This window comes from Lutra lutra, chromosome 6 (assembly GCF_902655055.1).
Source record: "Lutra lutra chromosome 6, mLutLut1.2, whole genome shotgun sequence".
Taxonomy (NCBI): domain Eukaryota; kingdom Metazoa; phylum Chordata; class Mammalia; order Carnivora; family Mustelidae; genus Lutra; species Lutra lutra.
Window position 1 is genome coordinate 19997864 of NC_062283.1, and position 20290 is coordinate 20018153.

The 20290-nt window shown below is 45.1% G+C and overlaps 1 protein-coding gene and 1 non-coding gene across 3 annotated transcripts in view; both read right to left on the reverse strand.

The window, feature by feature from the left end:
- Positions 1 to 3425: 3425 nt before the first annotated feature.
- DSP (desmoplakin) overlaps positions 3426 to 20290 on the reverse strand; it is a 47654-nt gene continuing 30789 nt past the window's right edge. Inside the window, exons 13-24 of one of the 2 annotated variants that reach the window (XM_047733359.1) lie at positions 19195 to 19321; positions 17944 to 18145; positions 17473 to 17699; positions 16637 to 16803; positions 16007 to 16145; positions 15276 to 15469; positions 14046 to 14208; positions 13492 to 13575; positions 12583 to 12690; positions 11972 to 12070; positions 10181 to 10678; positions 3426 to 7369 (exon numbers count right to left, since the gene is read on the reverse strand). In XM_047733359.1, the coding sequence (XP_047589315.1) occupies positions 4121 to 7369; positions 10181 to 10678; positions 11972 to 12070; positions 12583 to 12690; positions 13492 to 13575; positions 14046 to 14208; positions 15276 to 15469; positions 16007 to 16145; positions 16637 to 16803; positions 17473 to 17699; positions 17944 to 18145; positions 19195 to 19321 (5257 nt within the window). In that variant the 3' untranslated portion in view covers positions 3426 to 4120. Of the gene's footprint in view, positions 7370 to 8383; positions 10679 to 11971; positions 12071 to 12582; positions 12691 to 13491; positions 13576 to 14045; positions 14209 to 15275; positions 15470 to 16006; positions 16146 to 16636; positions 16804 to 17472; positions 17700 to 17943; positions 18146 to 19194; positions 19322 to 20290 lie in introns of both variants that reach the window. The other variant, XM_047733358.1, reaches the window with a different exon arrangement.
- LOC125103401 (U6 spliceosomal RNA) lies at positions 13335 to 13439 on the reverse strand. The gene has a single exon (XR_007128399.1). It is a non-coding gene; the product is annotated as a U6 spliceosomal RNA (small nuclear RNA).

Consider the following 20290-nt stretch of genomic DNA (forward strand, 5'->3'; position numbering starts at 1 on the left):
TTCAACCCCCAAATATGTCTGCATGCATCTCATAAGAATGACCTTGTCCTACATAACTGCCATACATGGTCAAATCTGAGAGAACTAATAGTTTCATATCATCCAACGTTCAGTTTATATTCAAATTTCCCCAGTTGTCCCCCCAGTTCCTTTCATATCCATTTCATTATGAGTTTTTTCAACCCATGAGCTGTAATGGGCGATTGTCTCTTTTAACCTAGAACATCTCCCCACCCTCTTTTTCAAATTAAGTCACTGAATTTTGTCAGGAGCTGCAGCCAGTTGCCTTGTAGAATGTTTCTCTTTCTGGACTTACAACATTTTCCCCCTTATGACTAGGTTTTGTTCAAGCATTTTTGCATGGAGATGTGTGTGACCTTATTATACCTCATACAGAACACATATCATAAATGTTCCTATTAGTAATGCTAAATTTGATCATTAGGTAAAGGTAGATGGTTACATCACTCCATCATAGGCCATTTCCCTCTGAGGGATGATACTTTGAGGCCATATGAATGTCCTGTCCCCAACAAACTCACACAATCCTTCAGTGAACCTGCCATTATGTTAGGGGTCATACTTGATGATTCTCTGATACTGTCATGGCTTCTTTATTTGTTAACCGGCATCCCTACCATACATTCACTTTCTTGTTCACTATGGAATCAAAAGATTTTATTTTATTTTTTTAAAGATTTTGTGTATTTATTTGACAGAGAGAGGGAGAGAGCACAAGCAGGAGGAGCAACGGGCAGAGGGAGAGGAAGAAGCAGGCTCCACACCCAGTAGGGAGCCCTATGCAGGGTTCCATCTCAGGACCCTGGGATAAAGACCCAAGCCAAAGGCAGATGCTTAACCAACTGAGCCACCCAGACACCTTTTGACCTTGACTAATTTTGATTTGCTTCACTACAGTGTCCTTCCACAGATGTATATGTATACGTATACGTATACGTATGTGGGGTTCCCTGCTCAGGAAGAAGCCTCCTTCTCCCTCTCCCTCTGCTGCTCCCCCTGCTTGTGCTCTTTTGTCAAATAAATCATTAAAAAAAATTAGCCAAGGTCAAGGATGTCCTCTCTTCAGGACACAGCCTATCTCACCTCAGAGCTTAATGACAACTTGGGCAACAGCCTGGGGGTATACTCTTTCAACCTGAAGAACTGCTTTACACTGATGCTTATCTTTTTTTTTACTTTTAAAATATTTTATTTATTTGACAGAGAGAAAGAGAGCACAAGCAGGGGGAGTGGGAGAGGGAGAAGCAGGCTCCCCACTGAGCAGGCAGCCCGAAGTAGGGCTCGATCCCAAGACCCTGGGACCGTGACCTGAGCTGAAGGCAAATGATTAGCCAATTGAGCCACCCAGGTGCCCCTGGTTAATCTGTTTAATCACCATTTTTCCAGGGAGAACTTCTGACCCATTCTAGATTTGGCCCCTATTATAGGCTGAATTGTGTGCTATCCCCACCCCCATCCCAGTTCATACACTGGAGCCCTAACCTCCAGTGTGACTGTATTTGGACATAGGGACTATATAGAGGTAATTAAAGTTGAATGAGGTAATAAAGATGGGGCTCTAATGTGATAAAACTGAAGTCCTTCTAAGACAAGGAAGACATACCAGAGCTCCTTCCCTGCCCCTTTACTGCCTACCACCCAGAAAGAGAGCTTTCACCAGCAACCAAGCTAAGAACATCTCTACCTTGGACTTCTAGCCTCCGAAACTATGAGAAAATGAATTTAAGTCACATAGTCTGTGGCATCTTGTTGTGGCAGCCCAAGCTGACTGACACAGCCTCCTAGCTCTAGCCCGAAGATCTCCCTTCATTTTGCTCAACACAGCATTTACCACATATTTTCCCTCTCCCTTTAATATTATGAGGGCTATTTTTGCACCATGTGTTTCTACCATGGGATTCATAGGTTCTGGCACAATGTGTAGCACACAGAGCTTAATACTTACTGAATGAAGTTAATTACAAGTCCTCCAGCTTGGGAGGTGAGCAAGGAGAAGAAAAGGAGGTAAGTAAGACAAGGAGGAAATGAATGCTGTTTTTCACCCAAAGTCCCAAAGCCCCCAAGATTTTAAGTACTATCTTACATATGACCTTTTTTGTTCTTCACAATTAGCAACTCATTTGTTTTCCTAGTTTCTCACCTATACTATAAAATGTTTGAGTCAAGCAGAGAAAGTAAATTATCATATGGTTTCACTTACTTGTGGAACACAAGGAATAACATGGAGAACATTAGGAGAAGGAAGGGAAAAGTGAATTGGGGGGAAAATCGGAGGAGGAGACGAACCATGAGAGACTGTGGACTCTGAGAAACAAACTGAGGGTTTTAGAAGGGAGGGGGGATGGGAGGATGGGTGAGCCTGGTGGTGGGTATTAAGGAGGGCACGTGTTGCATGGAGCACTGGGTGTTATACGAAAACAATGAATCTTGGAACACTGCGTCAGAAACTAATGACATACTGTACGGTGACTAACATAACACAATAAAAAAATGTTTGAGTATATTAATACATACTGCTGATATATGAAAGTTGTCCCTCTGATTGCTTTATATGTGTCTCCTGTCCCCACCCAGACTGCAAATGTCTTGAAGTCAGGTAGCTTGTAAATTCTGTTGAATCCTCATAGTACCTAGCCTAATACTGGACGTAGTAAGTATTCAGGAAAGTCGAGTTGATTTAACGACAAATGTCTGAATTTCAAAAGTTTCTCTTTGATACAAAGAATAGGCTTGTATCTCACTGTCCTTCAACAGAGAGTCAAGAACTCTTCAGGACTTGTTTTTTATAGATTCGATGAGAATTCTTTCCCCTTAGGGGACCAAATGAAACCCCCATGTATTTGGAAAATACCCGAATGGAATCGGAGCCACTTCATTTTTTTAATGGAATTATGGTGACTTTTGCCCATGCTTCTTAGAACTTATTGTCCAGAATAAACAAGAACTGGGCATTGATCTGTGGCCTGACCTCTGTACACTGCCCGGCACACAACAGGCACAGGCACTTGAGAGATGTTGAATAAACTACACAAGACCAGCTTCCAGCAAGAATTCAGAACTAAAATAGTTTTTTTCTTTAGTCTTTTTTTTAATTTTTCTTTTAAAAATTTTATTTATTTATTTGCCAGAGAAAGACAGAGAAAGCATAAGTAGGCAGAGCGGCAGCCAGGGGGAGAGGCTCCCCCACGGAGCAGGGAGCCAGATATGGGACTCGATCCCAGGACCCTAGGATCATGACCTGACCTGAAGGCAGCTGCTTAACAGACTGAGCCACCCAGGTGCCCTAATGGTCTTTCTTAATAGGTATTTAAACAGAAGGCTTTAGAGATAATTTAACATAATTAACAGAAAGACTCTGATAAATACCCTGCGTGTACAGACATATGAAATCAAAACACGAAAACTTCAAAAGTCTAAAAGTTTATTGCCAGAATAGCAAACTTCATAAAGACACCTTTTTAAAGTACATAGTAAATGACGAGCAAAATAAACAGAAAACTTTGGCCAAAGAGAAGCAAAGATTGCTGCTATCATGCACGTATAGTCAAATTAATGCCAAACCAGACGGGTGCATTTAAGAGCATATAGGTTACACAATCCACAATCTAAAACTAAAGGAGACTTACTCCAAAAGGTTTGGGTTTGCGGTGGAGTATTCTAGGGAGAATGGGAGGGGTAATTTTCTCCTAATACAGAAAAATGAAAGCATTTAGATAAGAAACAGAATGAGGACTAAAATAACCACAATCAGCGTAATTTCATCTCCAAGAACAGAAATACGTACTATAGGCTAAAGGAGTACAAGCATCGATCAAAAATCTAAACACGGAAGGAACAAACTCTAGATTCAATTTGTGCTATCCTTACAACTGATTACCACGTCATACGTACTACATTCGGCGTATTACGTACTTCGGGTGAGCTAAGAAGATAAAAAGCCAGAACAGCCTTTACTACTTGATTTCAACCAGGGTTATATCTTCAGAATCACAGAAAGTTCTATCACTATACTGCAAGCACTAGGTCTTCTTCTGGTAAAGTATTTAGTAAAGTGAACATTCACGTAAACGAACCCAAGAAAATAGCAAGTAACTGACTACTAGTGCCCAATAGAGCTACTGCTGAAGGAGTAGGAGTAAGAGTAGGAGGAATTCCCGGTCGCATCAAAGCTTCCTCTCCGGGACCCACTGCGGGAACCAGAGCGAGAGCCGGAGCGGGATCCAGAGCGAGAGCCCGAGCGGGATCCAGAGCGGGAGCCTGGGGCAGAAGACATGTTATAGGGGCTAGGCAAGCCCTTAGATGAAACAGAGGCAGCCTCCAGAAGGCGAAGGCCGGTGATATCTTCCACCATGGAGCGATTCATGGCATCCTTATAGGATATTTTTAATTTGGTTTTGGGGCAGGTCAGGATTTTGGCATAGCTGCTGGTGTCCTGCAGCCTCTGAGCGGCTCTGCCGTCGATGAACCCCTTCCTGATGGCTTCTTCCGTGCTTATCCTCCCATGCACTTCCGGGTCAACAAGGCCTCCAGTGAGGTACTGGAACTCCAGGAAGCGCTGACCTGCCTCATAGGGAAGCCATTTTTCTTTGACTGCCTCTGCGGCTGACATCTTCTTCTTTCCCTTCACACCTTCAAAGCCGATGAAGGCTTTCTGAGCAGGCTTCAGCCTGGTGGCCATATCTTGGTCGATCAGGCCCTGGGAGACTGCGTCCTGAAGTGACAGCTTCTGACCGCTGGTTGGGTGGATGATGCCGCCCGTGCAGGCCTGCGCCTCCAGAAGCCTCTGACCCGTGATGCTGTCAACGATGCCCCGCTCTATTCCTTCCGTGATGGAGATCTTTTCCAAGTTTTCCGTGTCAAAGATGGCTGCAATGGGGCTCGATTCTTCCAGCGGGTCAGATAGAGAGCTGCTCCGGATGGTTATGTTCCTGACACTGGAGACGGTGGAAATCTTACTCACTGACTCGTGTCGGGAGTTGCTGAAAACCTCATCGCTGACACCACCCCCTATCCCACTGCTGTTGCCGACACCATTTTTCAAGGAGATCATATCAGCAAACTGAGTGAGGCTGAGGCTGCCAGATCGGTACTGATCGAAGAACTTCCTGTCAATGAGGCCCTTGTCAATGGCGTCTTGAATATCATACTGACTGCCTGTCTTCCTGTCGACCAGGACCACCCTGGTGGAGCCGTCGGATCCAGTGATGGTTATTTCTTCCCACTCACACTCCTGCTCACACAGTTCTCTGAAGGTTTCATAATCTATCAGGCCCTTCTTGTAGGCCTCCTGAACGGACATCTCCTTGTTGGTCTCTGGGTCAACGATGACCACTCTACGCTTCCTCAGAGTGTTCTTCTGTGATGTCTGCACCTCCTTCTTCCTCTCCTTCAGGGGCAGAAGACAGAGCCCTGTCTCCTCATCCTTGATACACCGTTCTTTCAGCTGCAGATACGTAAGATTCTCTTCAGTGTTGGGGTCAAAAAACCCTTTCGTATCATCACTTGGATCTGACAGAATCTCACTGAGCTCCTCATTAAAGTAGCCCCTCTTGTAGGCCATGTCAACCGGCAAACGATGGCTCTCCTTCGGGTCGATGATCCCGCCGGTCGCAATCTGCGCTTCCAATAAACGGATGCCGTGGCCCTTTTCAATGAGTTCCTTGTTCATGGCTTGGAACAAAGAGATGATGTTTCCTGTTTCGGGATCATTGTACCCGGTGACAGCTCGTTCTGCAGACAGGAGCTTCTCTTTGAACTCAATACCCACCAGCCCTCTTTTGTAGGCTTCCTCCACCGGTAACCGTAAGTTGCTGACAGGATCCACTATAAAGCCAGTGGCTGCTTGGGCTTCCAGCAACTCCAGGGCAGTACCAGGTCGGACCAAGCCAATCTTCATGGCCTCATAAATGCCAAGCTTCTGCTTCGTGGTCTCATTGTATATGCCTGCTATGCAACTTGAACCCTGAAGGAAGTCTTTAATTCTCTCACCAACCTCATCATAGGAAATCTGACCCGATTCCAGTTCATTTACAGTGGACGGTCTCAATATACCGGAATCTACCAGCTCAGAGACGGTCACCTGGTGTCTGATTCCTTGGAAGGACATACTTCTCTTCTGCACCGACAGCAAGAGCAGCCCAGTGTGTGGTTCGATTCTGCACCGTTCCCTCAGCTGCATGTAACTGACTTTCTTTTTGGTGACTGGATCCACAAAGTTTTTCTGACTATCTCGGGGATCATTCAGGGACCGATACAAATCTCTGTCAATCAGCCCACGGGCCAATGCTACATCTTTTGGCAAAAAGACACTATTCACGGGGTCCACCACACCCCCTGAAGCAATCTGGGCTTCCAGCAGGCGCATTCCGGTTTCTCTGTCGATCAGATTTTTCTTGATGGCTTCTGAAACAGAAACCGTCTTGCCGGAGAATGGGTCGTCAAAACCAGTGACAGCTTTCTCTGCTGTGTATATCTGCTGGCGGTCATCGAAGTCGATGAGGTCCCGAGCAATGGCGTTGTCCACAGTCAGCTTCTCGTTCCTGTGGGGGTCGATTATACCTCCTGTAGCTGCCTGGGCCTCCAGGAGCATGACTGTGGATTCTGGGGTGATTAACTTCTTCCTCTTGGCCTCCACCAGGGAATACTTCTCCTTCGGGGAAGCAGATGCTCCGGCGATGGCTCCCGCACCCCGAAGGAAAGGCTGGATTTCAGAGGCAACTTCCTCCACTGACTTCTTCCCCTTCAACAGTTTGTCCAAGGTTGTTTTGTCAATCAGTTGGCACTCGTAGAGCTGCATGGCCGTCACCTTCTTCCTCAGTCCATCGAACACCAGCTTGGAGGAGTCGACGGTCCACTCGTACTCAGTCTGGGTCTCCCGGTGGGAGCCGTAGGGACGCTGCTTGAGCCTGTCGATCTCCCTCTGAAGGCGGGAGCGCTCCGTTTCCAGCTGCGACTGCGTCTCCCTGGTGGAGTCCTCCAGCTTGCGCCTGTACCGCTCCTCGATCCTCTTGATCTCAGCCTGCAGTCTCTCGATCTCGCTCCGGAAGCTGTTCTTCTCCCTCTCGCTCTTTTCTCTCTCTGACTCAATCTTCCTAATGGTCTCTTCCTTGCGGGAGTACTGGGTTTTCCACTGGTTGAGGTCATTCTGGATCTGCTGCTTCTCGCACTCCAGGCGCTGCTTCAGCCTGCTTTCCGCCTCCAGCGCTGTTTTCAGGCGGTTGAGCTCATCCTCCAGCCTCTGCAGCCGGCTCTTGTCCTGCTCCAGAACTTTGATCTTCACCAGAAGGCTCTCCCTTTCCTGCACCACCTGAGTGCACTGGTTCTTGGATTCCTGAATCCTGTTCGATGCCTGCAATTTAAAAAGAGAGAAATGGGAAGAAATAATGTTGTGATTGTATCATATGGTGATCATAATTCAATCTCTTTCCCTACATTAAAAAAACAAACTTGTTTACTTATTTGCCCTTCCTCTGTGTTCCCTGGATATACTGCTATTTCATCTTATAAATTCACAAAAAAATAAATTCCGTAAATATAGGTTGCCACTTTGATAAATGGCTTCATACTTACTATTGTTTTAGAAGGAACTAGGAGAAGTTGTAGACCTCTCTTGTTCTTAACAGGAATTACGGTTTGAAAAAATATAGGGAGTTTTGTTTCCCGGTTATCGCACCTGCTAACACCTACATCCCACCTGTTACATCTACACTAACACATTTAATAAAGCAAAATAAATCTACGGACGTATGCACACCCCACACCCAGCCCCACACAAATATTGTCTACAGAAGTCAATCGTATTAGAACTTAAAGAAGGTATTTGTAAATTAGGGGTTAAGAGAAGAAAAGGCAAACAAAAAGAAACATATTAGGGTGGTGATCAAAAGAGAATTGAATAATGATCAAAAGAGAACTGGATAATGCATGCAGAAAAATCATGTAAGCAAAAAAGAAAAGGTGATTTTTAAGCCCCTTTAATATGGCTTTTATCAGAAACATTCATGAAAAATGCAGATTAGAGCTCATTAAGTGAAGAGCTATCTTCTAGAAAACAGAGTGGACCGTCCAGAAGACAAGCTCTGAGCTGTGACATCCCCGCTAATGTTCGAAAGGCATGGCCAGACAGCGGTTCCACTCAGAGGGGCATCGAAGCAAGGAGAGCAGAGAAGGGCACACGGCACTGAAATTACACTAGGGCAGAGCAGTGGCCTGGGTTACGACAGGGAGCAGCGCGGCAAGTGGCAGAAAAAGCAGCACGTCCGGGAGCATCCAATCCCGGGAGCAGGAGCACGGCCGAGACCAGCGGGAAGCAGAGCGAATGATTTAAAAGACAGTGAAGCTGTGATCAAATATTTGTGAGTACCTCTAAAGCCTGCTTTTGGAATTTCTCAATTTCCTGTCTCAAATTTTCCCTCTCTCTCTGTAAATCATTAATGAGCCCCTGCAGCTCCAGGGTCCGGCTGTTGCTCAGCTGGAGCTGGCTCCGGAGCTCGGAGATGGTGGTGTTTTTGTCGCTGTCCGCCTCGCTCCGGCTCCTTCTTAGGTCGTCGTACTCCAGCCGCAGGTTCCGAAGCTCCTCCTCCAGCATCAGGTGCTCCTTGGTCAGGTTCTCCGTGAGAGACTGCAGCCTCTCGATTTCGATCTTGCTCTCGTTCAAGCTCCGGCTCTTGTCCTCGATCGCCTTCTGGAAGTGCTCGTTCCTCAGGTGAGCCTGCTTGACGTTGTCCTGCTCCTGGAGCAGCTGTCGCCGGAGGGCCTCCACCTCACTGGAGAGCCTTCTCAGCTCCTCCTGCGTCCGCTGCTTGTCCCGCAGGTGGCCCTCCAGCACGTCCCTCTGCTGCCGCAGGTCGTCCTCACTGCGTTTCTTCACGATGGACGCCTGCTCCAGCTGCTGCGTCAGGCTGGTGATCTTGATCGCCTGCTCCTTCAGGGACCGCCTCATGCCTTCCAGCTCCTCCTCCAGCTTCTTCCTCTTGGACGAGTCCTCGCAGGCGGTCCTCCGCAGCCGGGCCAGCTCGTCTTCCACCTTCTGCTTCTGCAGCTGCAGGTCCTTCAGGGAGCTCTGGAACCGCGCGATGTCCTGGTCCTTCACGCTCCTCTCCTGGGACACCCTCTCGTAGTCAATCCTCAGCCGCGAGAGCTCCTGCTCCTGCAGCTTCAGCTTCCCGATCGTCTCGGTGGCGCTGCTGTTGGCTTTCTGCAGCTCATACTGGGTCCTCTGCAGCTTCGCGTTCTCCTCCTCCAGGCACTTCCGTGCGCTGGTTTCCGAGTCGATCAGCTGTTTGAGCCTTTCTATCTCCTTGTTTTTGTCCTGGATCGTCTTGGCGGCGTCATCGAGAGACTGCTTGTAGCGCAGGCTCTCCTCCGTGCGCATCTGGGTGACCTGTCGCAGCTCGATCTCCAGCTGTTGCTTCCTCTGCGACACCTCGGTGCCGGTGGCCTTCTGCTGCTGGGCGCTCTCCTCCACCCTCCGGAGCGTCTCCGTGGTCTGGGCCAGTGTGTCCTTCAGCCGCTTCACCTCCTCGGACAGGCTCCGGTTCTCCCGGGTGAGGGTGTCGATCTGGGCTCGGTAGCCGCTGGTGTCCTCCTCCTTCTGCATGGTGAGCTGGTGGATGGTGGTCTTGGTGATGTTGATCTCCGTCTCGAACTGGTTCTTCAAGCTGATGATCTCCTCATCGTAACTGTTCCTTACCTTTGCCAGTTCATTCTCATACTCCCAGCGGCGCTTGGCCTCCTCCTGAAACTCGGCTTTGAGTCTCTCGATCTCCTTGTTCTTGTCCTGGATGGTCTTCGCTGCCTCCTCCAGGGACTGCTTGTGTCGAGCGTTGTCCTCGGAGCGCTGCTGGAGGACCTGCTTCAGCTCCAGCTCCAGGTGCTGCTTCTTCTGCAGCATCTCGGAGCCGCAGGCTTTCTGCTGCAGGGCGTCCTCCTCCGCCCGCCGCCGCTGCTCCGTGGTCTGCAGGATGCTGTCATTGAGCCGGACGATCTCGTCCTTCAGGTCGCGGTTTTCCCTCGAGAGGCGGTCAAGCTGGTTCCTCAGATTTTTGGAATCGTCCTCCTTCTGCATGGATATCTCCTTGATGGTGGTCTTCGTAATGTTAATCTCTGTTTCATACTTGTTCCTTAAATTACTCATCTCCTCATTATAGTGGTTTCTTACCTTTGCCAGCTCATTTTCATATTCTCTCTTCCGGGCGCCCTCCTCCTGCAAAAGAACCCTCAACCTCTCTATCTCGTACTCCTTCTCCTTGATGGCTTTCTCAGACTCCATCTTCTGCCAGCCCAAGTTCTCCTTCTCGCACTGCCTGGCCTTCTGCAGCTGGTCATAGTCACTCTTCTGCTGGTCAAACCTGTCTTCCACCGCCTTCCTCCTCCGCTTCTCGTCTTCGATCTCGTAAGTCAGCCGGGTGATCTTCTCGTTCAGTTCTTTTATTTGGCCATAGCACTTGTCCAGGTTTTGCTTCGCGGACTTTCCATCCAGCTCCGCTTGCCTCTTCAGCTCCTCCAAGCTCACGAGCTTGGCTTTGAACTGGGAACATTCCGCCTGGTATTTCTGCAGGTTCTGATCCAGGAATTTGTTCTTGTTGCAGTTTTCAGAGTTGGCATCCCGGGCCAGCCTGAGCTCCTCTTCCAAAACTTCGATCTTAGTATTTTTCAGCTGGGGAAGTGAAAGCAGAAATTAGGTTGAAAGAAAAACATCTCACGTTGTAAGACAGAAATAGCTTGTCGCCCCTCCCAGCCCATCCTGGGGTCTCCTTTCTCTTTACACGCCTGCACATGGGCACACACACACCAAACACACACAGAAGCACACATACAGAGTGATACAAGGCGAGAGCTACTACACAAAAATTCATGAGATCTCTGTTCTCATCATAATTCTTCCATCAGCCATCTGTACGATCTTAGCAAATGATACAACACCCTGAGTCTGTAAATGAGCCCATCTCTCCCAAGATTAAAAGCTTGAAGGTTTCACATATTATGTTTCCTTTCTTTCAAGGTAGAAAGTTTCCATAGACACTCAATGTGTATATTAGAAATGAGGAGTAAGCCAAACTATGGAAAGAACCTAGATGTCCATCAACAGATGAATGGATAAAGAAGATGTGGTATATATACACACAATGGAATACTATGCAGCCATCAAAAGAAATGAAATCTTGCCATTTGCGATGACGTGGATGGAACTAGAGGGTATCATACTTAGCGAAATAAGTCAATCGGAGAAAGACAACTACCATATGATTTCCCTGATATGAGGAAGTAGAGATGCAACATGGGGGGGTTAAGGGGGTAGGAGAAGAATAAATGAAACAAGATGGGATTGGGAGGGAGACAAACCATAAGTGACTCTTAATCTCACAAAACAAACTGAGGGTTGCTGGGGGGAGGGGGGGAGGGAGAGAGGGGTGGGGTTATGGACATTGGGGAGGGTATGTGCTATGGTGAGTGCTGTGAAGTGTCTAAACCTGGCGATTCACAGACCTGTACCCCTGGGGATAAAAATACATTATATGTTTATTAAAAAAAAATAAAAATAAAAAAGTATTTTAAAAAATAATAATAATAATAAATGTAAAAAAAAATGAGGAGTAAATGAAACAATTACTCAACATAAAAAATCCAAATCCAGCCAATCCAGGACATTCTCTTCCTCAACTGAACACACACAAACAAAGCAAATAAAGCAAATCCCTTAACCAAATGATAAAGGAAATTACTGGCTTTTTTTGTAAGGTAAAGTAGCTAGAATTTTATAAATATTACCTAACTCCATTCACAGCCGCATCCCTGATCACAGAACTCACACCTGACTTATGAGCAAACTATGTACCAGTGAGTGTTTACAGTGAGTGTGTCCAAATCCAGATTATAATGAGGCAATAATAATAAGGTTCTATTCCATTTTCTTTTCTGATCCTCCAAGGAAATCAAGTAAGTAAATTACCTTCAGATCTTCCAAACTCTTCAGCATCTCACTTAAGAATCTATAGTAGTCTCCAGACCTTGTAAGTAGTTCTATGTACCGAGCGTGGATATCTGCAGCCTTGCAAAAAAAGGAGTGAAAGGAATTTTAATTGAAAATTGAAAAGATCGTTTAAAGAGTGAACTCCCCTCGTTCATGTGTGCTAATTCCAAAATCTAGAGGTACGACAAAAGGCTGATAATATTGTATTCCAACCTCACAACCCTAGGGTGTTTCTCTGAAGCCATCTGATCAGTGATGCTCTCCAATGTCTTTGGGAAGAAGCTGTCTTTTAAAAGTCTGCTAGACGTTTTCCACTTGTTAAGAGCCTCCCTCATTAAGCCTAGAATTTTAGCCCAGTTCCTGCAAAGATTCTAGCATATAAACACTAAATTCAGACTTCCACTGACCATTTCCTAAAATGCATCACATATTGATGACCTACACTAAGGGAGCATAACCTGCTTTTAAACCTGTTTTGAGTGGATCCCCTGGAACAAGCGGTGAATTCAGGGTCTGCAGGGAAGATAAGAAGGGGACAGGGAAAAAAGATGTAGGAGGGACAACTAGGAAACAGGTAATGACATAGCTACCTCTTGCAGAATCACCCCAGAGGGAGACTGGACCATGGTTCTCTTGATAGGTATGTTCAGGAGAGTTTCCAAGCCTGAGGTGTATGATGCCAGCTGGAGTTCATAATCCTGCCAAATAAAAAAGTTTAAGGTAAACATACCTAATGGACCTAAACAAGTCACTGACAGCTACAGTTCCATGGTTTTTAATCACAAGCTGTATTTCTAATGACCAACCCCAAGGCTATCATGTACAGATAGTGTCCAAGTAGCTAATATTACATTATTAAACCAAATAGTCCATCTTTATATCCTAAACGAAGATTTTTACACATACTACCAGTGTAAAGAATGAAGACCAGCCCACCCCCACAGATGGTGCCCATGTGCAGTGAATTCAAGTTAAAGGTTAACAAACTTTTTATGGTCTGTTCAGGAAAGACTACATGAAAGCCATAATTGCTATCCTCAAGAAGTTTATAGTTTTGGGGGCGCCAGGGTGGCTCAGTTGGTTAAGCATCTGAGTATTGATTTTGGTTCAGGTCATGATCTCAGGGTCATGAGATCGAGCGCCCCATCAAGCTCTGTGCTTAGCCTGGAGTCTGCTTGGGATTCTCTCTCTCTCCCTCTCCCTTTGCCCTTCCCCCTGCTCAAGCATGTGCATATGTGTGTGTGCTCTCTAAAAAAAAAAAAAAAATGTTTAAAATTTAAAAAAAGAGGTGTGCACTCTTTAAAGTAAATCAGAAAATAATGCAGTTAATAGTATAGATTTTTAAAATATGGAACACTTCACAAATTTGCATGTCATCCCTGTGCAAGAGCCATGCTAATATTCTGTCTCGTTCCAATTCCAGTCCATGTGCTGCTGAAGTGAACACAGTTAATATTATTCTTGATGAAATGCCAACATTCTTTGTGAAACCAGCATACCTTAATCGAATTTGCACAAAGTTCGGCAATTTTTTGCACTTCTTCTGATTTGTCTCGTTTCCCACATATTTCATTGTGCAAGTTCTATACAAAAAATAAAATATTTATAAACAACAAAGTGTACAAATAATTTTATATAAATAGTATTACATGGCTAAACAACTGTTTTCCCTCAGTTTATTACTACATTCAGTGACCTCACATTCTCACAGCTAAACCTTAGGAGATGAGGGTGTTTTCTCTTCAGCAAAGAGAAGCACAATTGTCACCTTTTTTTTCCTCTAAGAGGAAGCTTTCTGATCTGTGCTCTTTTCTGATCCCAAGGCCTCAACTTATAAAGATACTTTATTATAATGTTACATTATTTCTAGTTAATAATTGATTTCTTTGTAAGTATCTCGACTGTTTTTCCTGTGGGCCATCTGCCAGCCATTCACAAGATGAACTAGTAATATTATTAAATACCCTTTCGAACCTAGGTACTGCTGAGAAAACCGGAGGAAAATACAGCTTACGCCCAGTGCTCTCTAAGGGAATGACATACTGGCTTGTACCTTCTGGTCATTCAAAAATCGCATGACTGTGTTGGAGTCACCAAACTTCATGGATTCCAATGCATCCTGACGGCGTTTGGCATCATAGAGCCACTTGCAGAAAGCCTGATAGTTATCACGGTAATTCCTCAGTTGCTTGATTTGTTTCTCGAGGTCCCACAGTCTGGAGGAAACAGATAGAATAAAATTATTAAAGCAATGCTACCTTTCCTGAAAGTATTTAACAGAGTTATCACATGATATCACACATTATCGCCCATTAATTCCACTGGCTACACGCTCAGAACTGGAAACATGCACCCATACAAAAAGTTATTCATGAATGTTCCTAGGGACATCTTTCATGATAGCCAAAAATCATCAATGGATGAAGGAAGAAATAAAATGTGGTACAGCCGTACAATAAAATATTATTCAACCATAAAAAGGAATGAGGTACGGATACATGCTGCCCCACGGAGGAACCTTGAGAACATTATGATGAGTGGGGAAAAACAGTCACAAAGGACCACATATGGGCTGATTTCATTCCTACAAAATGCCTGGAATAGGCAAATACATACAGAGACAGAGGGAGGACGGGTGGTTGCTTGGGGCCAGGGGTTGGGAGGTAACAGAGAATGACTACTAATGGGGACAGAGCTTTTTTTCTTAGGGTAAAGAAAATGTTGTAGACGTAGATTGTGGTGATGGTTACACCCTTCTGATGCACTAAAATCCACTAGACTGTACACTGCCAGTGGGTGAATTGTGTGACATGTGAACTAGCTATCAATAAAGATATCTGTGTTCTTTTTTAGTCAATAAAGATATTTTTAAAAAGTACTTACTAAAAGGAACGACATCAAAATTCAGGATACCTTTAAACCCTCATTTGGAATGAGGTGGTAGAAGACACAATTTTCTTAAATTTCAGAAGAACACTCACTCAAAGCATCTGCTCCTTCTAACTGTCCTAACAAGAGTTTATAGGGCCTACAAGAACCTGATCAATGACTTCCATTTTTTTCTAAGAGCCTGGAGAGCACCTGTTAGGGGTTGATTCAAGCTGGGCTGTTGTGATGTACCCACTTCCCATTTCCAACAAAGTTGCCTCCAAAAACAGAGTGCCCCTTGTGCCTAACTTACATACCAAACCAAACCAAACCACTACTTTGACAGTGATCACTTCACGTGACATTATCTTGGAACAAGCAAATGGGAAGAAAGCAGGGAAAGAGGTTGGCACACCTGTAGTCTATCTGTTTATCTATTTTTTGCCAGCGGTCTGTCAGCTGTGTGACTTTGTCACTGAACTTGCCCAGATCCAGGTCATAGAGTGGATACTGCTGTGAGGTCTGGGAGTGGATCTGCTGGGCTTTCTGCAGCTCTGTCTTCATGGTGGCCAGCAAGGACTTCTTCAAGTTCAAGTCATTTTTTATTTTCTGTCACAGGAGAAAGAAAAGAGTACAAGTTCATCTCTTGGAACACTTGTATTTTTAAGTGCTAATCAATCCAGGAAAACATATTCACTGATTGCATTTTCCAATATTTATGTCCTTAATCTAGTTCCTGATGCTACCCCATTGATAAAAGATTCAGTGTGAGAAATTCATTTGTTTGAGAAATAATAAATACCATACTGTATTCTATTCCTGAATAATTATAACACATATGAACATTCTTGAAGAGGAAGAAAAGTCCTGTCGTAAAGAAACCAGTTTAATTATGTTTAACTCTGCATTCCGCAAACTAATCTCACCACAAATTACCTGTGCGCATAGTTTCTGCTAGCGCACTCTGGAAAGCAAGTGTTCTAGAGATAACGACCAACGTCAACTATGTGTGGCCAGCGAAATCCAGGAAGACTACTTTAAGACTCATTAAAAAGTTACCGAAGCCTCAGGATCGGGCACTGAGCAGTTCTGCATTATTTCCCATAACCCCGGGCACTGTGATAACGAACTGTGACTTCCGGTTACCTTCAGTCCACAGCGGTAAGCTTCCACTTTATCCAGATCCAGGCACACGGTTTCCTCTTCGGTGAGTCTGGCTTCGTACACCTTCAACATATCTTCTGTCTGCAGAATAGCCTGGAGTAGAGCTCTCACTGTGCATAAGCTGTAAGGAGCCAAGGAGGCCAAGAACATTGCAGGTGACATAATTAGACTTTGAACGTTTGGCTCTGGCCGCTATTAATGAAAAAATGTTAAAGCCGATAAAAAATTCATTTTGCCTATTCTACAACTGCAGGAGCAACAGACTCCCCCCGCCCCACCCCTGCACCAACTGCAGGAGCAACAGACTCCCTCCCCTACCCAACCCCTGCACCACGATTCAGACAGCCATTGTGTGTTCACTGAAGATTTCAAAGTCCTGACTCTTACAGATATACTTCAGCTGTAAGATACATTAGATTTCACTACGGTAGAAGGAGTACCGAGGCTGGAGGACCCTCTCCCTGAGGCACAGAAGAATGTGAGGAAGCCCGTAGTGAACCGAGCAACTGGGAGGCAAGGCTGCAGTGAGTCAAGCAGAGAAAGCAAACGAAGTGTGACAAAATGAAGCCTAAGAACGGCAGAACGTGTGTGACCGAGGTCACTCGTGTTTACCTGTTTAAGTAGCCGTCTGTCACACCATTGATATTTTCCAGTTTCTGGAATAGCCCGAATACCTCATTCTGTAAGTAGCAGTATTTTTCCGAACCTCTGAAGTTAGCTAGCATGTCTTTCAGCTGGTTGAGAACCTCAGCAATTGCTTGAGAATCGTTCTGCACACTCTGTTCAAAAAAAAGAAGGAAAGTGCTAGATGTAGCCATCCCATTCTTAGGGTACTTTTTTTTTTTTGTCCCGAACAAGTCCACTAAATGGAAAAGCCTCGAGAGACAGAATTAAAATATCATTTCGTTCTTTGGGGAGGCCTTATCGGCACGGTGTAAACATGGCCCTCTTCTGTAGGGTATCTAACTTGCACTTCCCAGTGTGGTGCCCAGGCGTGGCTGAGCAGAAAAGATCACACTGGGGCTACAGTCCCAGCTCTGTCCATGGCTTTGAGCTTTTACCAACACCCGCCTCACCCCATCAAATCTCTCCGTGTCAGTCTTCTGTCTATAAATAAAAATAATTCTATCTGTTTAGCCCGTACCATAGGTGGTATCAGGCAGCAACCTAATTAATGTCTATGAAAACTTTCCCTATGTCCCACAAAGGGAAACGCTGTAGCCTGATCCAGCAACCCACAAACCAACACAAAGGTGGCTTCATCCCCAGCCTGGTAACCTTCTACAAACTGGAAGCAGAGGAGAGAAAAAAGGAAATCCTGCCAGAAGCCTGTTTTCTTGAAAATTCGTGCTTCTTCTCTATAAATATTTAAACCAATTTTTTTTTAAGTAGTTCACAGATAAATACAAATATAGCTAGTCCTGGTCGAAACAATACTGGATGCCTACCTTCAGCTCATTTATTTTCACTGTGATGTGGTGCGTAGACCCCTGGTCTGCTAGGAGCATGTTTTTAAGCGACATTCTGCCCTCACAGTGCTCCATCTGCCTGCGAATCTTCTGGAGCTCCATCAGCATCCACGTTTCTTGCTTGTCATTTTCTCGGTTGGTTTCGATCACTTTATTATGGTTGAGATCTTGGCAGGAAGTATGATGAGTGATTTCAGTGGTGGTTACTGTAAAAAGAGGTTAGGACCGCAAACATCAGAGAATTCCTAGCTAGAAGGGTGCTTGGCCTCAAAAAATACCCATACTGCACAAACTGTAGCTCCCTCCTTTGATTTGATTCTGAATATTTAGAGTATAAGTGACTTTAGATATGTTATTTTCTGAAGAAGGGATTCTGAAACTAGTTGTATGCAAACCACTTTCTGTTGGAGAAGCGTGTGTGGTTGAGACAAAGAAAAAGATGCCCCTAACCTGTCTGGTGCTGGGGGTGGCCGGGGAGCTGGATGACCAGGGTCTGGTAGTGCTTCTGGGCGTCCGTGAACTGAGACTGCATCTTCCGCTTGTCATCATCTCCAAACATCTCCGAGCCCTGGCTGTTTCTGATGAACTCTTGGTAATGCAGCTCAAGGTCAGATATTGTCTTCATGTAATCTTCCTGACGCATGGTTTTCAGCTGGAAGTAAAGGAGGCAGGAGTGTTGGATCGTCCCCGTGCCGTGAACAAGAAGAGTGCCAGAAAATGCCCTATGCTAGAGGGGCCTTAAGGCAATACTTGTCAGAGGCCCATTAGGATACAAAAGGTCTTTGGGGCACCTCGGTGGCACAGCTGGTTAAGTATCTGACTCTTGGTTTTGGCTCAGGTCACGATCTCAAGCTTGTGAGATCGAGTCCCACATCAGGCTCTGTGCGGAGTCTGCCTGAGATTCCCTCTCCCTCTGCCCCTTCCCTCTCTAGTGCGTGCTCTCTCTCTCTCTCAAATAAATAAGTAAATATATATATATACATATATATATGTATATATATATATTGCATTACATTTTACACACACACATATAGACCTTGAGGACTCCAAGATTACTCCTAAGAGCTACAGCAGTGCATTATCTATTTTTTTTCTACAGAATTTTATTCATCACAGGAAATATTACTGAGAAGTTGCAAAAATAAAGCAGGTTCCAGCAAAGCTGCAATGACTTAAAATGGAGAAAAGGGGGATTAAGGGGAAGCCCACCAGACTTATTCATTCTGTGCCTCTCTCCTCTCTGCTGGCCCTGTCATCCCTAGAGGACCCCCCTGAAGCTGGAATTCTTCAGACCACAACTCGAAAACCACTGGTTTACAGAACTAATGTTTTGGGTGTTATTCCAAGAATTCTACTCCACCTTTCACTTCTGAGATATCCAGTTAATAATCGATGACCTAGCTTTCTATTACTTCAAAGGAGAATCAGATCCAGGGTATTATAGGACTGCATGCCTTTTCCATGGGCCCTTCTGTCTTGCTGGGCAACTTTAATTTGTACTTCCGTCTGTACCAGAGCCAGCTGCGTGTGACTCCCTCCCATCCTACCTGGGATGGACCCTAACCACTCAGGCAGCCTGAGCTAACTCTCCAGATGAAATACCAAAGCCTCAGCTGCTAGTCAGTGTGTCTTGCAGGAACAAGCGCCCTGGGGAACAGCACAGGGCACCCGCCAACAGCCTGAATGGTCCCAAGGATGTACCTTGGCGATGGTCATGGCCCTGATTTTCTCGATGTCAATCATGCAGTAGTGCCAGGACACCAGGCTCTTCATGTTGATGTACAGCTGGTTCCACAGAGCCAAGATGGCCTCGTAGTACTGCTCGATCCTAGAAGGCACAAGGGGAAAGAAAACACGCTGGAGCCCGGCTTTCAAACCCTGACCCAAACGGGAAACCTTGCCATGCTTACACACCACATAGAAAACTATAACAAAAATGAACAGAGTAAATGTATGTTTTTTAAATGTATATTTTTTAAACACTCAACATTTCAATGGATCTGGACTCAGTCACTTCCCCAAAGCTCATTCTCGATGATCTACGTTAGTAGAGATAATGAACTTTGTGTCAAAATATACATTTCTTTGTTCTCGTGTTGTCAGCAACTTTTTAATTGACAGAGGTCTAACACCATGCAGGATGACAGGGAGAAACCAGTCATGGGATGCTGATGGCTACTGCAGCTTGGAAATGAGCATGTGGGCTCATTTTGCTACCCTTCCTATTCCGTGTAAGGCTGAGGATTTCCATGATAAAAGGTAGACAAGAATCTGCCATGGGCAATCTGTACAATGAAAGCTCTACTTCCTTGTTGATAAGCAGGTATTAAAACGAAGGGCATTTTATATTTGTGGCTACCTGCAAAATTAGTGATATTCTAAGAATGGAAGAAGAACTTTGAAACAATGCCTTCAAGATACATGGTAAGAATTGTTTCTTCACAGACATCCAGATCCAGGAGGCACAGCGAACTCCCACCAAAATCAACAAAAGCAGGCCAACACCAAGACATATTGTAATTAAATTCATAAAATATAGTGAGAAAGAAAAAAATCTTAAAAGCAGCAAGACAAAGAAGTCCTTAACTTACAAAGGAAAACCTGTAAGGTTAGCTGAAGATTTCTCAACAGAAACTTGGCAAACCAGAAGGGAGTGACATGATATAATCAAAGTGCTGAATAGGAAAAATCTACAGCCAAGAATATTCTATCCAGCAAGGCTATCATTCAGAATAGGAGAGATAAAGAGTTTCCCAGACAAACAAAAACTAAAGGAGTTGATGACCACTAACCCAGA